The 18,157-nt window shown below is 35.6% G+C and overlaps 1 protein-coding gene across 5 annotated transcripts in view; it reads left to right on the top strand.

Annotated features, from left to right (window-relative positions):
• Positions 1-18,157, top strand: part of RTN4 (reticulon 4) — a 79,472-nt gene that overhangs the window by 53,940 nt on the left and 7,375 nt on the right. For all 5 annotated transcript variants that reach the window (XM_064364096.1, XM_021672861.2, XM_064364098.1 and 2 more), the window contains 2 exons: positions 9,855-10,062; positions 14,754-14,892. In XM_064364096.1, the coding sequence (XP_064220166.1) occupies positions 9,855-10,062; positions 14,754-14,892 (347 nt within the window). The remainder of the gene's footprint in view (positions 1-9,854; positions 10,063-14,753; positions 14,893-18,157) is intronic.

The raw sequence follows: 18,157 nt of genomic DNA, 5'->3' as shown, positions 1-18,157 counted from the left end.
TTTAGCAGTCACTCCGCTTCCCTTTTCCCCAGCCCCGGACAACCACTTATCTCCTTTCTGTCTCTGCAGAATTCATAACTTGCATGTTCTAGGCATTTCCTATAAGTAGAATCATAAAATATATGACCTTTTGTGGCTGACTTCTTTCAGTTTTCAAGGTTCTTCCAGGTTGTAACATGTATCAGTACAGTAGTTTCCCCTTACCCTTGAAACATAAGGCTCTAAGACCCCTAGTGTATGCCCTAGAAACTATAGATAGGACCGAATGCTGTATATAGTATGTTTATTTCTATCTATGCATAACTATGATAAAGTTCAGTTTGTAAATTATAGTAAGAGATTAACAGCATTAACAATAAATTAGAATCATTGTAACAGTAAGCTATAGTAAAGTTATGTGAATGTGATGTCTTTCGCAAAATACCTCATTGTGCAATACTCACCTACTTTTTAACTGGTTGACTGCAGGAAACTCTAACCAGGGAAAGGGAAAATGCAGTTAAGGGAGGACTACTGCACTTCATTTTGTTTTATGGCCCAATAATATTCTACTATATGACATACTTTTTTTTTTTTTTAAATCCATTCATCAATTGACATACATTGGGGTTGTCTGTCTCCTCTTTTTGGCTATCATGAATGATGCTGCTGTGGACATTTGTGTATTAAGTTTTTGTGTGGACACAGGTTTTCTAGTTTCTTGGGTAAAAATTCCTAGGAATGGAATTGCTAGGTCATAAGGTAACTCTGTATTTAATTTTTTGAGGAACGGTCAAATTGTTTTTCGCAGTGGCTTTATTTTACATTCCCATCAGTAATGTATGAGGCTTCTAATCTTTATCACTTCTTGTCAACAGTTGTTATTGCTCATCTTTATGATTATAGCCATCCTAGGGGTATGAAGTGGTATCTCACTGTGGTTTTGGTTTGCATTTTTATAATGACTAAATGATGTTGAGTATCTTTTCATGTGCTTATTGGCCATTTGTATATCTTCTTTGGAGAAATGGCTGTTGAAATCTCTTGTCTGTTTTAAATTGGGTTGTCTTTTTACTGTTGAGTTGTAAAAGTTTTTAAATATATTCTGAGTAAAAGTCTCTTATCAGATAATTGATTTGCAGGTGTTTTCTCTCATTCTGTATGTTATCTTTCCACTTCCTTTGTGGTGAAAGTATTTAATTTTAATGAAATCCAATTTATCTTTTTTTGTTGTTGTTTGTCCTTTTTGGTGTTAAATGTAATAAGAAACCATTGTCTAATCCAAAGTCATGAAAATTTGCACTTATTTTTTTCTTAAAGAGTTTTCTGGCTGGGTGCCCTGACTCAGCCCAATACTTTGGAAGGCTGAGGCAGGAGGCTTGTTTGAGCCCAAGAAGCTGAGGTTGCCTGTTTTTGCACCATTACGCTCCAGCATGGGCAACAGAGTGGGACCCTGTCTCAACAGCAATAACGACAACAACAAAAAGATAGGAAAGAAAGAAAAAAGAGTTTTCTAGTTTAAGCTCCTTTGACTCTTTGAGCCAGTATGAGTTAACTTTTATATGTGATATGAAGTAGAATAGTCCATCATTTTTTTTGCAGTTGGGCATCCAGTTGTCCCAGTACCATTTGTTTAAAAGACTGATTTTTTTCTCATTGAGTTGCCTTGGTACCCTTGTCAAAATCAGTTGACCATAAATGTAATGGTTTATTTCTGGGTTATCAGTTGTATTCCACTAATCTACCTGTTTGTCCTTGTGTAACTACTCTACTGTCTTGATTACTGTACCTTTTTAGGAAGTTTTGATATAGTAAGGTTCAAGTCCTCCAACCTTTGTTGTACTTTTTCAAGTTTGTCTTAATTTTTTGGATCCCTTATATTTCCATATGAATTTTGCAATTAGCCTGTCAATTTTTGCTAAAAGACAGCTAGGATTTTGATAAGTGTTTATATTTCAGCTCAATTTGAGGAGTGTGACCGTCTTAACAATGTCTTTCAATTTATGAACAGGAGATGTCTTTCCAATTAAGTTGTCTTTAATTTCTTTGGACGGTGTATTATCATTTATAGTTTATATGTCTTAATTCTTCTCACTTTATTCCTTAGTATTTTGTTTTTTCCTATGCTATTATAAATGGAATTATTTAATTCATTTTCAGATTTGTTTATTGATGGTGTATAGAAATGCAATTCATTTTTGTATATTGATACTGTGTCCAGCAGCCATGCTGGACTCTCATTCATTATTTCTAGTAGCTTTTTTGTGGATTTCTTAGAATTTTTAAAATACATACAGTAGGCCCTCAGATATAATTGTTGTGTTGAGTGTTGTTTCGTTATAATGTGGATGAGGGAAAAAAAAAAAACAATTCCTGGCTGAGGCCACTGTCTGTATGGAATTTGCATGTTCTCCCTATGTCTGCATGGGGTTTTCTCTGGTATTCTGTAGTTTCTTCCCATATTCCAAAGATGTACACATTAGGTTCATTGGTGTGTCTCAGTTGTCTCAGTATGAGTGAATGTAAAGGTGTGTGTATAAGTGTGCCCTGCGATGGAATGGTGTCCTGTCCAGGGTTGGTTCCTGCCTTGCTCCCTGAGCTGTCAGGTTAGGCTCTGGCCACCCATGACCGAGAACTGGAATAAGCAGGTTGGAAAATGAATGAATGAATGAATACAGATTATTTTAAAATAAAAATTCATAAAGTATACAATAATCATGCAAATACACAACAATAAATGATGCAGTATGAAGGCACTTAGTGATCCTGCTGTATTTGTTGTTTTTGAACTATCTGGTTGTGGTGGGAGGTGCTCCTACCACAATATTTGCTTTGCAAACATTTGTTCCTTGATTTAACCCACTACCACTACAACCACCATCACTCACTGATTCACCAAAAATTGGGTTTTAAAATATCTTTCTTAAATGTATGGATAGCTTATATTATTTCAGGCTTTAATAGTAGAAGTGTTTTGAGTCTTTATTTAGAAACTTTTTTTTTTGTTTTTTGAGATAGGGTCTTGCTCTGTCACCCAGACTGGAGTACAGTGGCATGATCTTGGCTCATGCAACCTCTGCCTCCTGAGTTCAGGTGATTCTCCTGCCTCAGCCTCCCAAGTAGCTGGGATTACAGGCACCTGCCACTATGCCTGGCTAATTTTTGTATTTTTAATAGAGACAGGGTTTCACCATGTTGGCCAGGCTGGTCTCAAACTCCTAACCTGAGGTGATCCTTCACCTGCTTCAGCCTTCCAAAGTGGTGGGATTACAGGTGTGAGCCGCTGCACCCAGCCTTTATTTAGAATATGATGATGATTTGGTGACCAAAAATATGCCATTGAAACTGTTTGTATTAGTAATAAGTTTATATTAATATTAAGTCTTGTTTATATTAATTAGCCTATGGTAAAATTGGTTTTCTTACATGTCATCTCACTTAAAGTCACAGTTTTCAAGAACCTATCCTTGACATTAAGTGAGGATTTACTGTATAAGATCATGTTATCTGCAAATTGAGAGTTTAATCTCTTCTTTTCCAATATGGATGGCTTATATGTCTTTTTCTTGGCCATTTGCACTGCATAGCACCCCCAGGACAATGTTGAACCAGAAATGGCAAGAATGGATGTACTTGTCTTGTTCCTGGTCTTAGGGCAACAGATTTTTACCATTTAATATGATGTTAGCTGTGGTTTTTGTAGATACTCTTTATCAGGCTGAGAATGTTTGTTTTTGTTCTACGGTGTTAAATGTTTTGTCTTGAAAATGTGTTAAGATTTTGTGAGATGCTTTTTCTGCATCTATTGGTATGATCATGTGGTTTTTGTCCTTATCCTATTAATATGGTATGTTGATTGATTTTCATATGTTGAACCAATCTTGTATTTCTGGGATAAAGGCCACTTGGCCATAGTATATAATCTTTTTTATACGTTGCTGGATCCAGTTTGCTAGTATTTTGTTGTGGATTATTGCATCTATATTCATAAGGGATATTTATCTGTAGTTTATCTTTCTTGTGATGTCTTTGTCTGATTTTGATTTCAGGATTGAACAAACATCTAAACTAATGAATCTAAATTAACAATTGTTGACCATCAGAAGCAACAGCATTTAAATATATTTCTCAGAAGGAATTTTAATAAAATTTTATACTTCCTATTTAGAATCAATTATCCTGGATAAACAATCTTTCATAATTTTTTTTATTAAAACCAATTTGAAGAATCTGTAAGGGACTAGAAATTTTGTTGGCAAATGTCAATTAAGTCACCCACACTGTTTGCTAGCAACTAATACATTTTCATTCTTGCAGCTTCACTTAAAATCTCTTCAGCTCCCTTACAGAAAAAGATTGAAATTCTTCTGTACTTTGCACAGTGGTGTTGGTGGCAGTGTAGATGGCCTCTCAGATGTTCCTATTCTGGGATATATTCATTTTGTCTTGCATGTGACTATCAGTGCCTAGTTGTCTCATTTCTCTTGGCTGTTCTTTCCTTTTTGTTCTCCTCCAGTGCTGTAAGGGTCCCATGGCTCCACCAGAGCATTCCTAGTGCTTGTTTCAGCATATCTGTCGTGATACCTGCTTTGAGCTAGTCTCATGTACCTGTTTACGTATTTTCATTTAGTATGTGTGGGCTTACATATGTAATTTTCAGAGCTTTTCCATTTATTGAAAAGACTTTGTTCTTAGGAACAAGAGGAAAGGAAGTGGTAAGTTAGGGTTTACTGTACTTTTGTATAGTTAATTTTATTTAATTTAAGGCTGTGATCATTGAGTGCTGCTGGGCCTTATACATGACTATACTAGTATCGTCAACTTTGGGGAAATTGACTTGATTCAACCCAGAACAACAGAATCATCAACATATTTATATACTGCTAGAATTTTAACTGTCAGCTGGATCCAAATATTTATTAGGCTAACGTGTTCTTTTTCCAATAGGAAAGCCTACTGGGAAAAATAACACTCATAAGATTCTTTAGTAGTACCGAATAGAAACAGAAAGGGGTGAATTTTTTTTCTGATTATAGTCATGATTCATGCTTGCCATTAGAGTGGGACCATTTCAGATGGCACAGAAAAGAATAAAGAAGCAAGTAAAGTTCATTGATAATCCTGTTACACAGAAAGAAAAACACTGGTTAGTAGATATCCTTTCAGACTTCATAGTTATATGTTTAATTTCTTAAGTGAGAATATACCGTGAGTCTTTTTGTAACATTCTGTTTTCATTTATAATTATGGACATGTTTCTATGATAATGTAGATCTGTATCACTTTCTTTAATGGCTACATAACATTTCTCTTGCATAAATGTACCCTAATTTTATTTAATCAGATTCACATGGGATTTAAAAGACATTTTTAACAAATAATTATAGTTTTCGGCTGTGGGAAAGTACCTATCAAATATATTGGAGTAAAGCCCTTTTCTCCGTTTTTGGGTCTAACAGTAGATGAAACATTAAAATGTGTCCCTATTCAATAAAGGACCTATCTTGTTAATTTCACTTGGAGAGATTTTCTTCTTGGCCTTTATGATTCATCTCACATATAGTAATTATCTGCCTACACTTTGCCCATTTGTTATGCATGCACCCAGATAACATTTTGAAGAACTTTAATCAGCTCCAGCCTTCAATTTGGCATCATACAATGGAAAATATGAGTTTTATCTGTAGGAAGCCTGGGTTCAGATCCATGTTCTGCCACTTACTAATGATGTGATCTGGGTCCATTATGTAGGAACTGGGTAGCACTTGTCTGAAAGCTTACCTTTCATTAGGCTTGCTTGTTTGTTTGTTTAAGAGATGAGGGGTCTGTGTATTTCCCAGTCTGGTCTCAAACTCCTGGCCTCCCACCTTGGGCTTCCAAAGTGCTAGGATTATAGGCATAAGCCACTGTGCCTGGCCTCATTAGATTTTAATAATTGAAAGTGATAATGTTGCGCAGGCTACTGCAGTGTTTGGCATAATCCACATGCACAGGAAATAAAGGAGGTGTGGAGATCTTTCAGGCTTAAAAAGTTTGTCATTTTTCAAACTTTTAAAAGGTTTCTCATACAGTTGCCATAATGATAGTTTATAATTGCTTAAAAAATTGTAGGAATATGAATTTATTATTTTCCTAAAGTTTTAATAATGTCTGATACTTAAAATATTTCTAGGAAGGTTCAATTCAGAAGACTGGTATGAATAAAAATATTTAAGCTTTCTTCTCCCCCAAAAACTCTAGATTTAAAAAGGAAGCATATTTTTAAATTATATTGAGCACAAATAATGCCAGCAGTAAAACCTCATTGGTTTGGATCCACTGACTGGGAATTTGAATGCAGTACCAATGTATATATCTTTGTACTGACTATGGATCACAGTAATTTCTGAGGGGAAGAGAGAGATTGAAAGATTAATGCCCCTTATTGACGAAAAAGGCCAGAGAGGTTGGAGTCGTATCCAAAGTCACACAATTGCTGAGCTGGTACATGCTAGGATGTGGGTCTCTTGAATCCCATTTCTGATATTTCCTTCTACCATATTCATTTTGGTAGAAATTATAGTCTAATTATAAATAATTCATATCCAGTTACTACACCTGTTTAGACAGTAACTCTTATAGTAGGAAGTTTGATTAGACATTAATTTGTTGTACAAGACCTCTCAAATCTAAAGTCATTGATTTCATGTCCAGGTTTTACTGAGTAGTTTTTAATGATGGTAAGGAATAGTGAGTACATCTGCATTTACTTTATTTATTTTGAAGGTTAATTAATGTTTTTGAGCACTTTGAGAACCAGACACTTTTATAAAGGAGGATTTGTTCATATGAAAAATAGATTTGAGGTACACCTTACCTGCTGATTCTTTCGGGCTATTAGATTTTATTTACCCTGTATTAGTAAAAACTTAGATAAGCTTTAAAATCCTTTCCCATGCGGTTTATCAAGTAACATGTTTACAATATAACAGAACAGAATAGTTTATTAACCTAAAGTTAATAATAAGTTTGAAGTTTTCTTCTTTATTTACCATTTAAATATTGAGTAAGGTGATTGTGATGCTAATAATAACAACAAATAGCCTTGACATTTATTAAGCATTTATTATATGCTGTGTACTCTATTAAGTGCTTTGTGTTATCTTACTAATGAAAAATCTAGTGAATCACATCTCAATGAGATCATTCCTATTTTTATATTGACAAATCATAGCTGTATATATTTATGGGGTACAGTATGCTTTGACATATATACAAGGTGATGTGATTAAATCAAGCTAATTAAAATATCCCTTGTTACCTGTTATTTTTGTGGTGAGACATGAAATTTACTCTCAGTTATTTTGAACTATGTAGTACACTATTACCGGCTCTTGTCACCCTGGGGTGCAGTAAATCTCAAAACTTTTTTCTCCTTTATATCTAGAAACTTTATGCCCTTTGTTCATTCCTATTTTAATATACGTTTTATAGGTGAAGAAACTGAAGTATAAAGGACTTCAGTGACTTACCTGAGGTCACATAGCTCGTAAGTTGTGGAACCATTTTTTTAGTTTAAGTGATCGAACTATAGAACCTAAGTTTTTTATTTGTGTATATTAAACCATTGTTGTAGGGCACAAAGGGAGCCTCACGGGAAAGAGTGATCTTACCCAAGGGCTGTCTTTATCATCACTCCCTCCGTGCTCTCACTATACCCTCCTAATAAGAAAATGGCATTAATTATTAGAACCACTGCTAGCAGAAAAATACTTACAATTAGGCCTGTTGCTTTAGGTTTTCTAGATCCCACTCATTCTTCAAGACCCAGCTCAATTTCCATTTACAGTATTTCATAGTCTTTTGACATTTCCTCCAGTTTTTCTCTTTTCTGAGTTCTCGTAACAGTACAATATTTATTTTATACCTTCATTGACTTGCTTTTGTATGTCTTATCTTTCCTAGAATTGTTATGTTGGACAGGGCCTTCAAGAATCAGAATGAGTTTTCTCATTCTGCTAGGTTGAGTTACTTGAACAGTATCGCCTCATTAAGTGTTTGCTGATTGCCAGAAATCTATTAGCATTGCTTTAATGCCTTATTCAATATGATATTATGAATAATTTCATTTCAAGCTCTTGTCAGTCCTCAGTTCTGCTAGTACAATAGTAGAAACAAGTGGGATAGAACTAAGCTCATTTAGATGTTTTAGGCAGGGGCTGTAACAAACAAGTTAGGGAAGATTTGAATAAACCGTTGAAATCAGAGTTTGAAAACAAATCTGTGAATCATATATAGAATGTTAAGTTAATAGCATTCAAGCCAGACCATTTAGGCGACTGAAATAAGTGTCTGAATCCCTGCTATGTACTGGACACAGTGATGGGCATTTAAAATATCCTAAACAGTACTCATGATATACTAACAGCAATTAAGGACTTTGTACTAATATCCAATTGTGCAGTTCACATACATAGTTTTCTCCATGGAAGTACCCTTTTAAAAGCAAAGGAAAGTTACATACACCTTAGGGGACTGGGAGACCAAAACCAAAGCAGCCCTAAAAATGTGATTTTTCTTTGATGTTGTCTCTTCTTATGAAGAGTATATCCATATTTATTTACTATAAATGTTTTTTTCTCCCAGTTCACAGTTCAGAGAGAGATGAATTACATCAGCCTATGAATTTAAGAGCACTTTGGCACATTTCAGGGTTCTCCTTGGATTGAGCATAACCGCATTTTGAGACATCAGGCTATGCTTACTTGATCCCCTCAGTGGCCCTATGACCATGTCCAAGAGCAGACCTGCTAAGTTGGGCTTTGTCTGACTCCTTACTATTAATAAATGTTATGTAACAGTGTAACACATTTAGTTTTCTTTTTTCTTTAACCCCTAAATTTTGACGGCATTTTATTTATCAGCTCTTAGAAGGAAGTTGCTTTTCAGGTAATCTAAAGGCTGTTTCTTTTGTCTTTTGCTTTGTAGGAAAGTTTTTTTTTAAATGATAGCCAGATTAAGTTACAGTTTCGTTTTCTCAAAGAGAGATCTTAAGAGCAGGGTTGTTACTAGTAGAAAAAAATAAAATGAAAAAAAGCAGAGTTGTAAAGCTCATTCGTATGTGTAGTTTTTCTGTCTCAGTCTTTTTTATTTTCTGGTGTTACTGAAGTATCTCATTTTAGTGTGTTAATATTTTTTCTGTTATGAGAATATATTTATTGAATTATTTGTGTATCATGCATTGTATGAGATGTAAAACCCCAAGGTGATTTTTTTTTTTTTTTTTTGAGATGGAGTCCCACTCTGTCGCCCAGGCTGGAGTGCAGTGGTGCAGTCTTGGCTCACTGCAACCTCCACCTCCCAGGTTCAAGTGATTCTCCTCCCTCAGTCTCCCTAGTAGCTGGGATTTACAGGAATGCACCACCATGCCCCACTATTTTTGTATTTTTAAAAGGGACAGGGTTGTGCCATGTTGGCCAGGCTGATCTGGAACGCCTGACCTCAGGTGATCCACCTGCCTCGGCCTCCCACAGTGCTGGGATAACAGGCGTGAACCACTGCATCCAGACCCCAAGATGATTTTAAGTAACTCCTTGTTTTGGATTAGATGTCTGACAGGCTTTGGAGACATTTAATCATTGTGTATAACTAGAATGATTTGGTTACGCAGAAATAAATTTGAATGAAAAACATTGCATGGTCAAAAATAGAGGTCTAGAGGTGTTACACCAGTATACAACTAAGAGTAGGTTTAAAATGTGGTTTATAAAGTTAACGTTTCTTTAGCTTTTTGGTTTGGTTTTACTTTATGCAGTAGCCTTTTAATTTTTTTAGATGGAGCAAATCCAAATGGATAAAATAATGTTCTAATTTCAGATTTCTTTTTCAATTTTTAGTTGTTGACCTCCTCTACTGGAGAGACATTAAGAAAACCGGAGTGGTGTTTGGTGCCAGCCTGTTCCTACTGCTTTCATTGACAGTATTCAGCATTGTGAGTGTAACAGCCTACATTGCCTTGGCCCTGCTCTCTGTGACCATCAGCTTTAGGATATATAAGGGTGTGATCCAAGCTATCCAGAAATCAGATGAAGGCCACCCATTCAGGTGAGATGTCTGGAAAACAAGGCATGCATTGGCAATAGTGTAAACAGGATTAGTATTAAGACTTCATCTACTGTCTGTAGAGTTACAAGCATGCATTTTTTTCCCTTAAAGTTAATTGCAGATATTTGCTTAAGCTATACCAAAAGCATCTGCTTTTGAGATTTTCTTTTTTTTTTTTTGAGACGGAGTTTCGCTCTTGTTACCCGGGCTGGAGTGCAGTGGCGCGAATTCGGCTCACCGCAACCTCTGCCTCCTGGGTTCAGGCAATTCTCCTGCCTCAGCCTCCTGAGTAGCTGGGATTACAGGCATGCGCCACCATGCCCAGCTAATTTTTTGTATTTTTAGTAGAGACGGGGTTTCACCATATTGACCAGGATGGTCTCGATCTCTTGACCTCGTGATCCACCCGCCTCGGCCTCCCAAAGTGCTGGGATTACAGGCGTGAACCACCGTGCCCGGCCCCGGTTATCTTCCTTTAATGAATGTTGTATCTTTTTAACATGGATAGGTTTGGTGAGGGTTATATATTCTTTATTACTTACTTTTTATGCTATCTGATAACATGCTGTCTGATATTTTATATCTTTCTAGCATAGTTTTCTGTTAGCTTTTCTTCATGTATTTTCTTTATCTAGTTTTTTCTCATTTCTTAAGCCATTACTTTTCAGTTATTTTTTGGAGAGCTTTATTTCAGCATCTCCTTGTCTCTCAACTATCATTTTCTACCCTTATTTTCACAAGTATACTATAGCATTATATATTTAGTTGCTGTTGAGACACACCTCAGTTTGAGTCTTCTGTCCTCACCTCATACTCTGCATGTTTTCCCCCTCTTCTTTTAATTGGCATATAATTCATATACCATAAAAGTCATTGGATTTTAGTATATTCACAGAATTGTACAACCATCACTATATTTATCACATGAAAAGAAACTTCCTACTTATTAACAGTTCAACTCCCGACCCAACCCCTGACAACCACTAATTCGCCACGTTTTTAAATGAACTTTTTTCCTCAAACTTGTTAATTTCCATCTATAACAACACTACTGTGCTAGTTTTCAGGCCCTATTTTGATGTTATCTTTTTGTTTTCATCTCATTTAAAGAAAATCAGTAAATTTTGTTAAGAAAATGACTAAATTTTGTTTTTCCACTGGTTCCTCAGTCTACCAGGAGCCTGTAAAGCACAGCCATGGCCAAATTCAGTCTGCTGCCTGCTTTTGTAAAGTTTTGTTGGAATGCAGCCATGCTCATTCATTTATCTGGCTTCATACTGGAATAGCAGAATTCAGTAGTTGTAACAGAGTCCATATGGGCGTGAAAGCCTAAAATGCTTACAATCTGGCCCTTTACAGGAAAAGTTTGCTTACCCCTAATTCGACTCCATTTGTTACCAGATTGACTTCTAGCTAGTTCTTACAGATGATGTCAGATTAATTTTTTCTAGAAGTACTACTTGTTTTCTTAAAAAAAAAAAAATACTAATAAGCAGGGGCCCGCTATAGACTGTCCAGATGTCTTGGTGATGTTTCTCATTTTTCTAGAGTTCTGTGCCCATGTTCATGCTCCTTCCTTAGCTCCCCAGATGCCTCAGTCACACTTTTTATTTGGTTCTAAGTTTGATTCAAGACCCAGCTCTTTGAAGGATTTCGTAGTCCTGACCCCAAAAGATCTGAGAATTCAGTTCCTACTGCATTAACTATGCCCTTGAAATGTTAATTGTTTTGCATAAGGGCATCATTTTTCTTCAAATGATTGCAAGCATTTAAAAACTATTTCTGTAACCCCTTTTATGTACATATTTTAATGATAAGTTTATTTTAATTTTATGATAATTCTGTGAGATAGGTGGTATCACTCCATTTTATGGGATGGTGGGGAAAAACTTGGAATACCATAACTTGAAATTGTAGTTTCAAAATGGCAGAGCCAGCCAGACGTGTTGGCTCATTCCTGTAATACTAGTGCTTTGGGATCCTGAGCCAGGAGGATTGCTTGAGGCCAGCCTGGGCAACATAGTGAGACCCCATCTCTACAAAAAATTAAAAATTAGCCAGATGTGGTGTTATATGCCAACAGTCCCAGCTACTCAGGCAGCTGAGCTGAGAAAATTGCTGGAACCCAGGAGTTCGAGATTGCAGTAAGCTGTGATCATGCCACTGCACTCCAGCCTGGGCAATAGAACGAGAGTCTTTCTCAAGAAGAAGAAAAAAAGGCTGAGCCATATTATTATCAAGCCACAAATCATAAAGAAGTATGATTTTTAATTAGTTATGCTGAAATATGTAAAAATGTTGTCAAGCCAAAACTTCTAAATTTTCTACAGTTCAAATTTTAGACATCATTTCATTTTTGAGATTTTTGGAAAATATTAGTGATTTATTTCCTTCTTAGAAACACTTTATTCATTTTTTAAACTTTCTTTAAAGAGATGGGTCTCACTGTGTTGTCCAGGCTAGTCTCGAACTCCTGGACTCAAGCAGTCCTCCGCACTTCCATGTCCCAAGTAGCTGGGAGTATATAGGCTTGCACCACCATGCCTGGCTAGAAACACTGTATTCTTAAAGTCCTTTTATAGTCATTATAAAGTAAATTCAGCCAGCATACCAGTTTAAGCTTGTTGAACAGTTTTTCCTAGTACCCCTAATCACACTAGTAAAGGTGATACTATATGGTTTGTATCTAATACCTGTGGTTACTGAAAGAGTGATGAATAGTGCTGGCATTGAATTAATACGACATAAATGTCAGTTGAATTAATGTAAATATCCACAGGGTGTCATTGATGAGGAGTTCTGTCTTTGTGCCTTCTGGTGAGGCATCCTGTCTTTAGCAAGAACCAGCGACAGTGATACAAAGAAGCAGAATACCAGCCAGGGTTATATCAGCCACTTTCCTATATTTCTCAAATTTGGATAAACAAATTATTGCTGGTTTAAGTATCACTGTGAATCTTTGAGTATTTTTAACTTGATATTAATAACTCATTTTTTTGGTTAATAATTGTCTGAAAGTATGTTAGACCATGTGTTAGTAATGATACACTCCTGATCCATAACAGTTTATCCTCTAGTAAGAAAAATAACAAGTATATATGTGTCTGTATTTCAGAGCTGGATCTGGTAAATACTATAAGACTAACACAAAAGCAAGCATTGTTAGAATTATACAGGAGTGAGAGATCATGGTTTTATGAAAGAGAGTGTCAGATGAGGCTCCATGTATGGGTGGGATTTGAGATGGGGCTAACTAGCTAAATAAAGTATTACCAGAGGTAAGAGAGAGAGCATTGCGGAATGGGAAAACAGTAAGATTAATAAGGGCATTAAGGTTAAAAAATAGTGAATGACTCATTTCTGGCTGCAAACATAAAGAGTAGTGGGAAGTAAGGTTGGAAAGATTTAGGAGGATGTCTCTGGTTGAAAAGTTGGAATCATAAAATCACAGAATGTTTGAGCCTGAAGGAATTGAGGAAAGTCTGTTTCTCAAATTTACAGAGTTGGAACCCTCACCCAGAGAAGTTAAATGCCTTTTGCAATGTTGTACAGCTAGGTAGTGGCAGGTCTTCTAACTCCTGCCTGAGTTCAGCCTAGACAGCACTATCTAAGATAGCTCACATAAGGTTAATCTGGCATTGGCTGACAATGGATTTGGATGCTGGCAGATGAGAGATTGGTTTGGAGAGTGATAGAATATTCTAGCTTGTAAATACTGAGCACTTAGAGTGATGGCACTGTGACTAAAAACAACGAAACACATTTGGGGCATTTTGCGGAGGTAAAACTATGGGACAAAGAGTTGTCTAAGATGATGTTATTTCCAGTGTAAGAAACTCACGTCCTCAGACATGGGGAGGCGATGAGGACTACTTCCAACAGATACAAGGGAACACTCAGCACTTCTGAGTTGTTTCTACTCTGCCAAGATAAAATGGCTTCTTTGAAACAATAACTAATGAAACTGTTACATTCCTATGGACTTGGTTTTTTCCCCAATACTGTATTTTTATTTACTTACTTATTTATTTTACCAATACAGTATTTTTAAATTTAGCAATTTCAGCCATCTCAGTATGGACTAAAGCATCTAGATGACATAACGCTTATGTTTTACTAGGATTGCCACTGTGCTTTTGGCAGCCACTTTACAGTCGGGTACTTGACATATTGAGCAATTTCCCCTGGAGGTTAGTCTGAGAGAGTTAAGGATTTGGAAAGGAAAAAGATCTTTGTTAGGAAAACCAGCTGAGACAATACAATGTCAACTTGAAGAAAAAAACCCATAATCATAACTACTATTCATTGAGTGCATCCTTGTGCCCAGTTGCATTAGGCACTTTTCTCATTGAATCCTTGTGATAATCTCCCCTTTATAAATGAGGACACTAAGTTTAGAGGGAGGAATAAATAACTTTGCAGAATTACCTAGCCAGGTAAGTGTCAGAGCTTCAGATTCAAACTCAGATCAGTCTGGCTTCAAAGTGCATGCTTTTGCTATGCTAGTCAGCAGGCAGTGCATATCAAGGAAATACCCCTTACTGCTAAGTTTTTATATTACCCCTAATTTGGAAACAGTTGGCTTTTATAGTAGAATATTTTCTAATTTCTTACAGATATATAATTTCTGATTGACTTTTAGGGGAAAAACACTCCAATTAGTGACAGTTATGATGTGTTTTGTTTTCTAGGGCATATCTGGAATCTGAAGTTGCTATATCAGAGGAATTGGTTCAGAAATACAGTAATTCTGCTCTTGGTCATGTGAACTGCACGATAAAGGAACTCAGGCGCCTCTTCTTAGTTGATGATTTAGTTGATTCTCTGAAGGTAAGTTTATTTTGCTTTGCATTTTTGATATACCCAGAATTTAGTATCAAAAGAGCAACAAAGATCAAAAGAGGCAAAGAAGGACATTACATAATGGTAAAAGGATCAATGTAACAAGAAGAGCTAACGATTCTATAGATCAACGAGATAGAAAATTAACAAGGATATTCAGGACTTGAACTCAGACCCGGAACAAGTAAACTTAATAAACATTTATAGAACTCTCCACTTCAAATACACAAAACATACATTACCACCTCACACCTATTCCAAAAGTGACTATATAATTGGAAGTAAATCACTCCTCAGTAATCGCATAGCATTTCATAGGTTTAAATGAAATATTGGTTGGCTGTTTGTTTGTTATCTTCTTCCCTTATTCCTTCCTGACTACATCATTAAGTATAATTATCAGTATACAAGAGGTTTTCAATACCCATTACTAAATTGCATTCTAGCCTGGGCAAGAAAGCAATACTCCCAGTCTCTCTCCCTCTTTCTTTTCCCTTTTCCTCCTCCCCATTCTCTCTCTCTCTTTCTCTTCCTTTTTCCTCCTCCCCATTCTCTCTCTCTCTTTCTCTAAAAAAAAAAAAAAAACAAACAAAAAAAAAAGAGTTGGGTGTAAAAATGTATTTTTCTATATTCAAGTAAGTGATAAATACTAATTAAATCACATTTCTATAAACTTGTGTTTTAAAATTCAGAATCCAATCAAGAATGGAGAAGAAGTGCTATTCCTTTTTTTGGGGGGGGGGTCATACTTAATACTGAGAGTCCTGTATTTCTTTTTAAAGGAGAATCAGTTATAAATCATAGTTTTGGAAATCATAAAGATTAAAAGGAAGAGGAAATTCAAGGGAATTTTGACTATAAAGATCATCTAATGCATTTAATACCAGATGTGATTTATTCATTCTGAGTTTGTTTTACAGTCTAGCACTTAGTTTCTTAGCTTTTATGTGATTCATACATATGCGAAAGCCATTTTATGTCTTGGACTCTTTCTTACAGTGTTTATTCTAGAAAAGATTTAATATTCTGAAACACCTCAACTAATCTTCAATTGGTAATGATTGGAAGTTTTTCTTTAGTTTTTGCATCTTGCTACATAAGTAGCCGTTAAGAGTCTCACCTTGCAAATAAACTCTCCCAAAGTTCTGACTGACAAAACAGGCACTAAATCACAGTTGTGTAATTTAAGCCTCTGTAGTGGCTTTTCTTTTTCATAGAACTTGTCATTTGTGTTTTGTATGCTCTTGCCTGTGACCCTACAGAAAACAGGCAGACTTGTTTCCAATCTAAGCCTGGGCAGAAATGTAGTATGGTGGTAATTCTCATAGTTTTTCATTTTCAAGAGAAATGTTCTAGTTTATATTTATCACACATGCCAAGATATAGGAGCAATAAGGTGACTGAGCCTTTAGACTCAGAAAAACAATTTCTGAACTGGTCAGAATAGGTTTAAATGCTTAAAGTGTTTGTTTGTTTGTTTGTTTTTTAAACAGTTTAGCTTTTAAAACCCAGTAAATGATACATTATTTTCAGCTGTTTGCATCTCTGGTTACAGGCATGAAACACCGCGCCTACCGCATCTCTTATTTTATTTATGACTTGGAACTTAAGTTACTTCATAATAACATGAAGAGTAAATAATGTAGTTTCTTTTTATTACTTACCTCTATCGCACAGAGTGGTTGCATTTAGTGGCTAAATCTGTAGTGATGTTTTGGATTGATCTGATGTCAGTTTGTAAATAAAAAGATCATGCTTATGTTGTTTGGCATGTTTGATTAATTAGTTTCAAAAGAGATCAAGTAAAAATATTTTGGAGCAAATGAAATAGAACCTTGTACATACAGCGTAGAGGAAACCAGTTCCTATTCATGTAGTATTACCTTCTATACACGACTGACTTCTGGGGTAGAACATGTGTGAAAAGTGATTAAGAGGGAGGTGCTGATGCAGTTTAAGATGGATGGTTTATGGGTAGGAATTGATTGACAAGAAACACTGTCTATAAGTAGTAATTCAGAGCTTCAAACAGCAAAGGACCATCTCTGAATTTAGCAGTCAAAGATTGGTGGGGGAGAGAGGTGATTTCAAACAAAAGCCTGGTAAGCTTGATACAGGAGAGGTGGTTGTTGTTTTTATAGATTCAATTAAAATGGTAACAGAGATATACCAAAAGTCATCCTCCATGTTTGCACAATATAGTACTTGTCTTTAATCAAAAAAAAAACTTAGTCTTGCAGAGAAAATTTTCATCCATACACAGTCCAATGTGTAGACACTTATGTAGGTGTAGAAATATTTGTCAGGAGAGAGAAATGTTAGAAAAGGACTGATGAGATCTTAAGAAACATTTTAAATCTCTGTTTTGCACAAGTACTTGAAAATAGAATATGAGGACTTTTTTTGAGTAAGTTCTGAGAAATAATTTATTTGACTTAAGTTCCAAGTCATAATTTCTTTGTTAAGTCTTTTAATTTCTTTTGAAAACTACATTTTTTATAAAAGCAATTGTGTTATTCTTGAGGAAGCTAGCATAAATGAACTTGAAATAAATGAAATTGAACTTGTTAAATCTTGTGTTGAGTGATTGCTAATTTGAAAGTAACAGAAAGTGACACATAACGAGATAGATTTCCTTTCTGAAACACTTGTTTCTTAGTATTGAAAAAAAAAAGGACTTTCATTAAAATTACAGTTTCTCCTTAAGGATTAGCAATACTTTTAAAAAGAAAAGAGAATAAAAACTTACTTGATTGGTTTCCCTGAGTAGTGTTTTTGGCAAGCCCAGAGCTCAAGGAAAGTGTTTGGTGACTTCCCCAGATTGCAATTCGTTTAGGACTGCAAATAAGTAACAGTTGCTTCATCATGTTAGCACTTAAAGTGAACCTAGCATTTAGATCTCAAAATCTAGAGGCACATGAATAAGGCAGGGAGTCTGTCCTTTTCTCTCCATGAAAGGTGATGGGCATGAAGCCCTTGGTAATTCAGGTGCACACTCTGATAATGTACATGAAAGGTCTTCCTTTATAAACCTTGTGATTGTGCCACACGAGAATTTAGCTAAACCCTTTTCTAATGTCATTGTATACGAATAGTATAGATTCCATCTGTTTTTTCCATTGAATATAAGGGTACTACAGAAATACCGAATACTTCCTTAAAATATCTCTTACTGAAAAAAGAAGCTGATCCAAAAAAAAAAATCACTTTGCCTCTTTATAAAATATGCTTGATAGGATTACCTTTCTAGAGA

Source organism: Aotus nancymaae, unplaced genomic scaffold (assembly GCF_030222135.1).
Source record: "Aotus nancymaae isolate 86718 unplaced genomic scaffold, 86718_ANA_hifiasm-v0.15.2.pri h1tg000057l, whole genome shotgun sequence".
Taxonomy (NCBI): Eukaryota; Metazoa; Chordata; class Mammalia; order Primates; family Aotidae; genus Aotus; species Aotus nancymaae.
The sequence above is the reverse complement of the archived record's forward strand: the minus strand, read 5'-3'. Positions and strand labels throughout refer to the sequence as shown.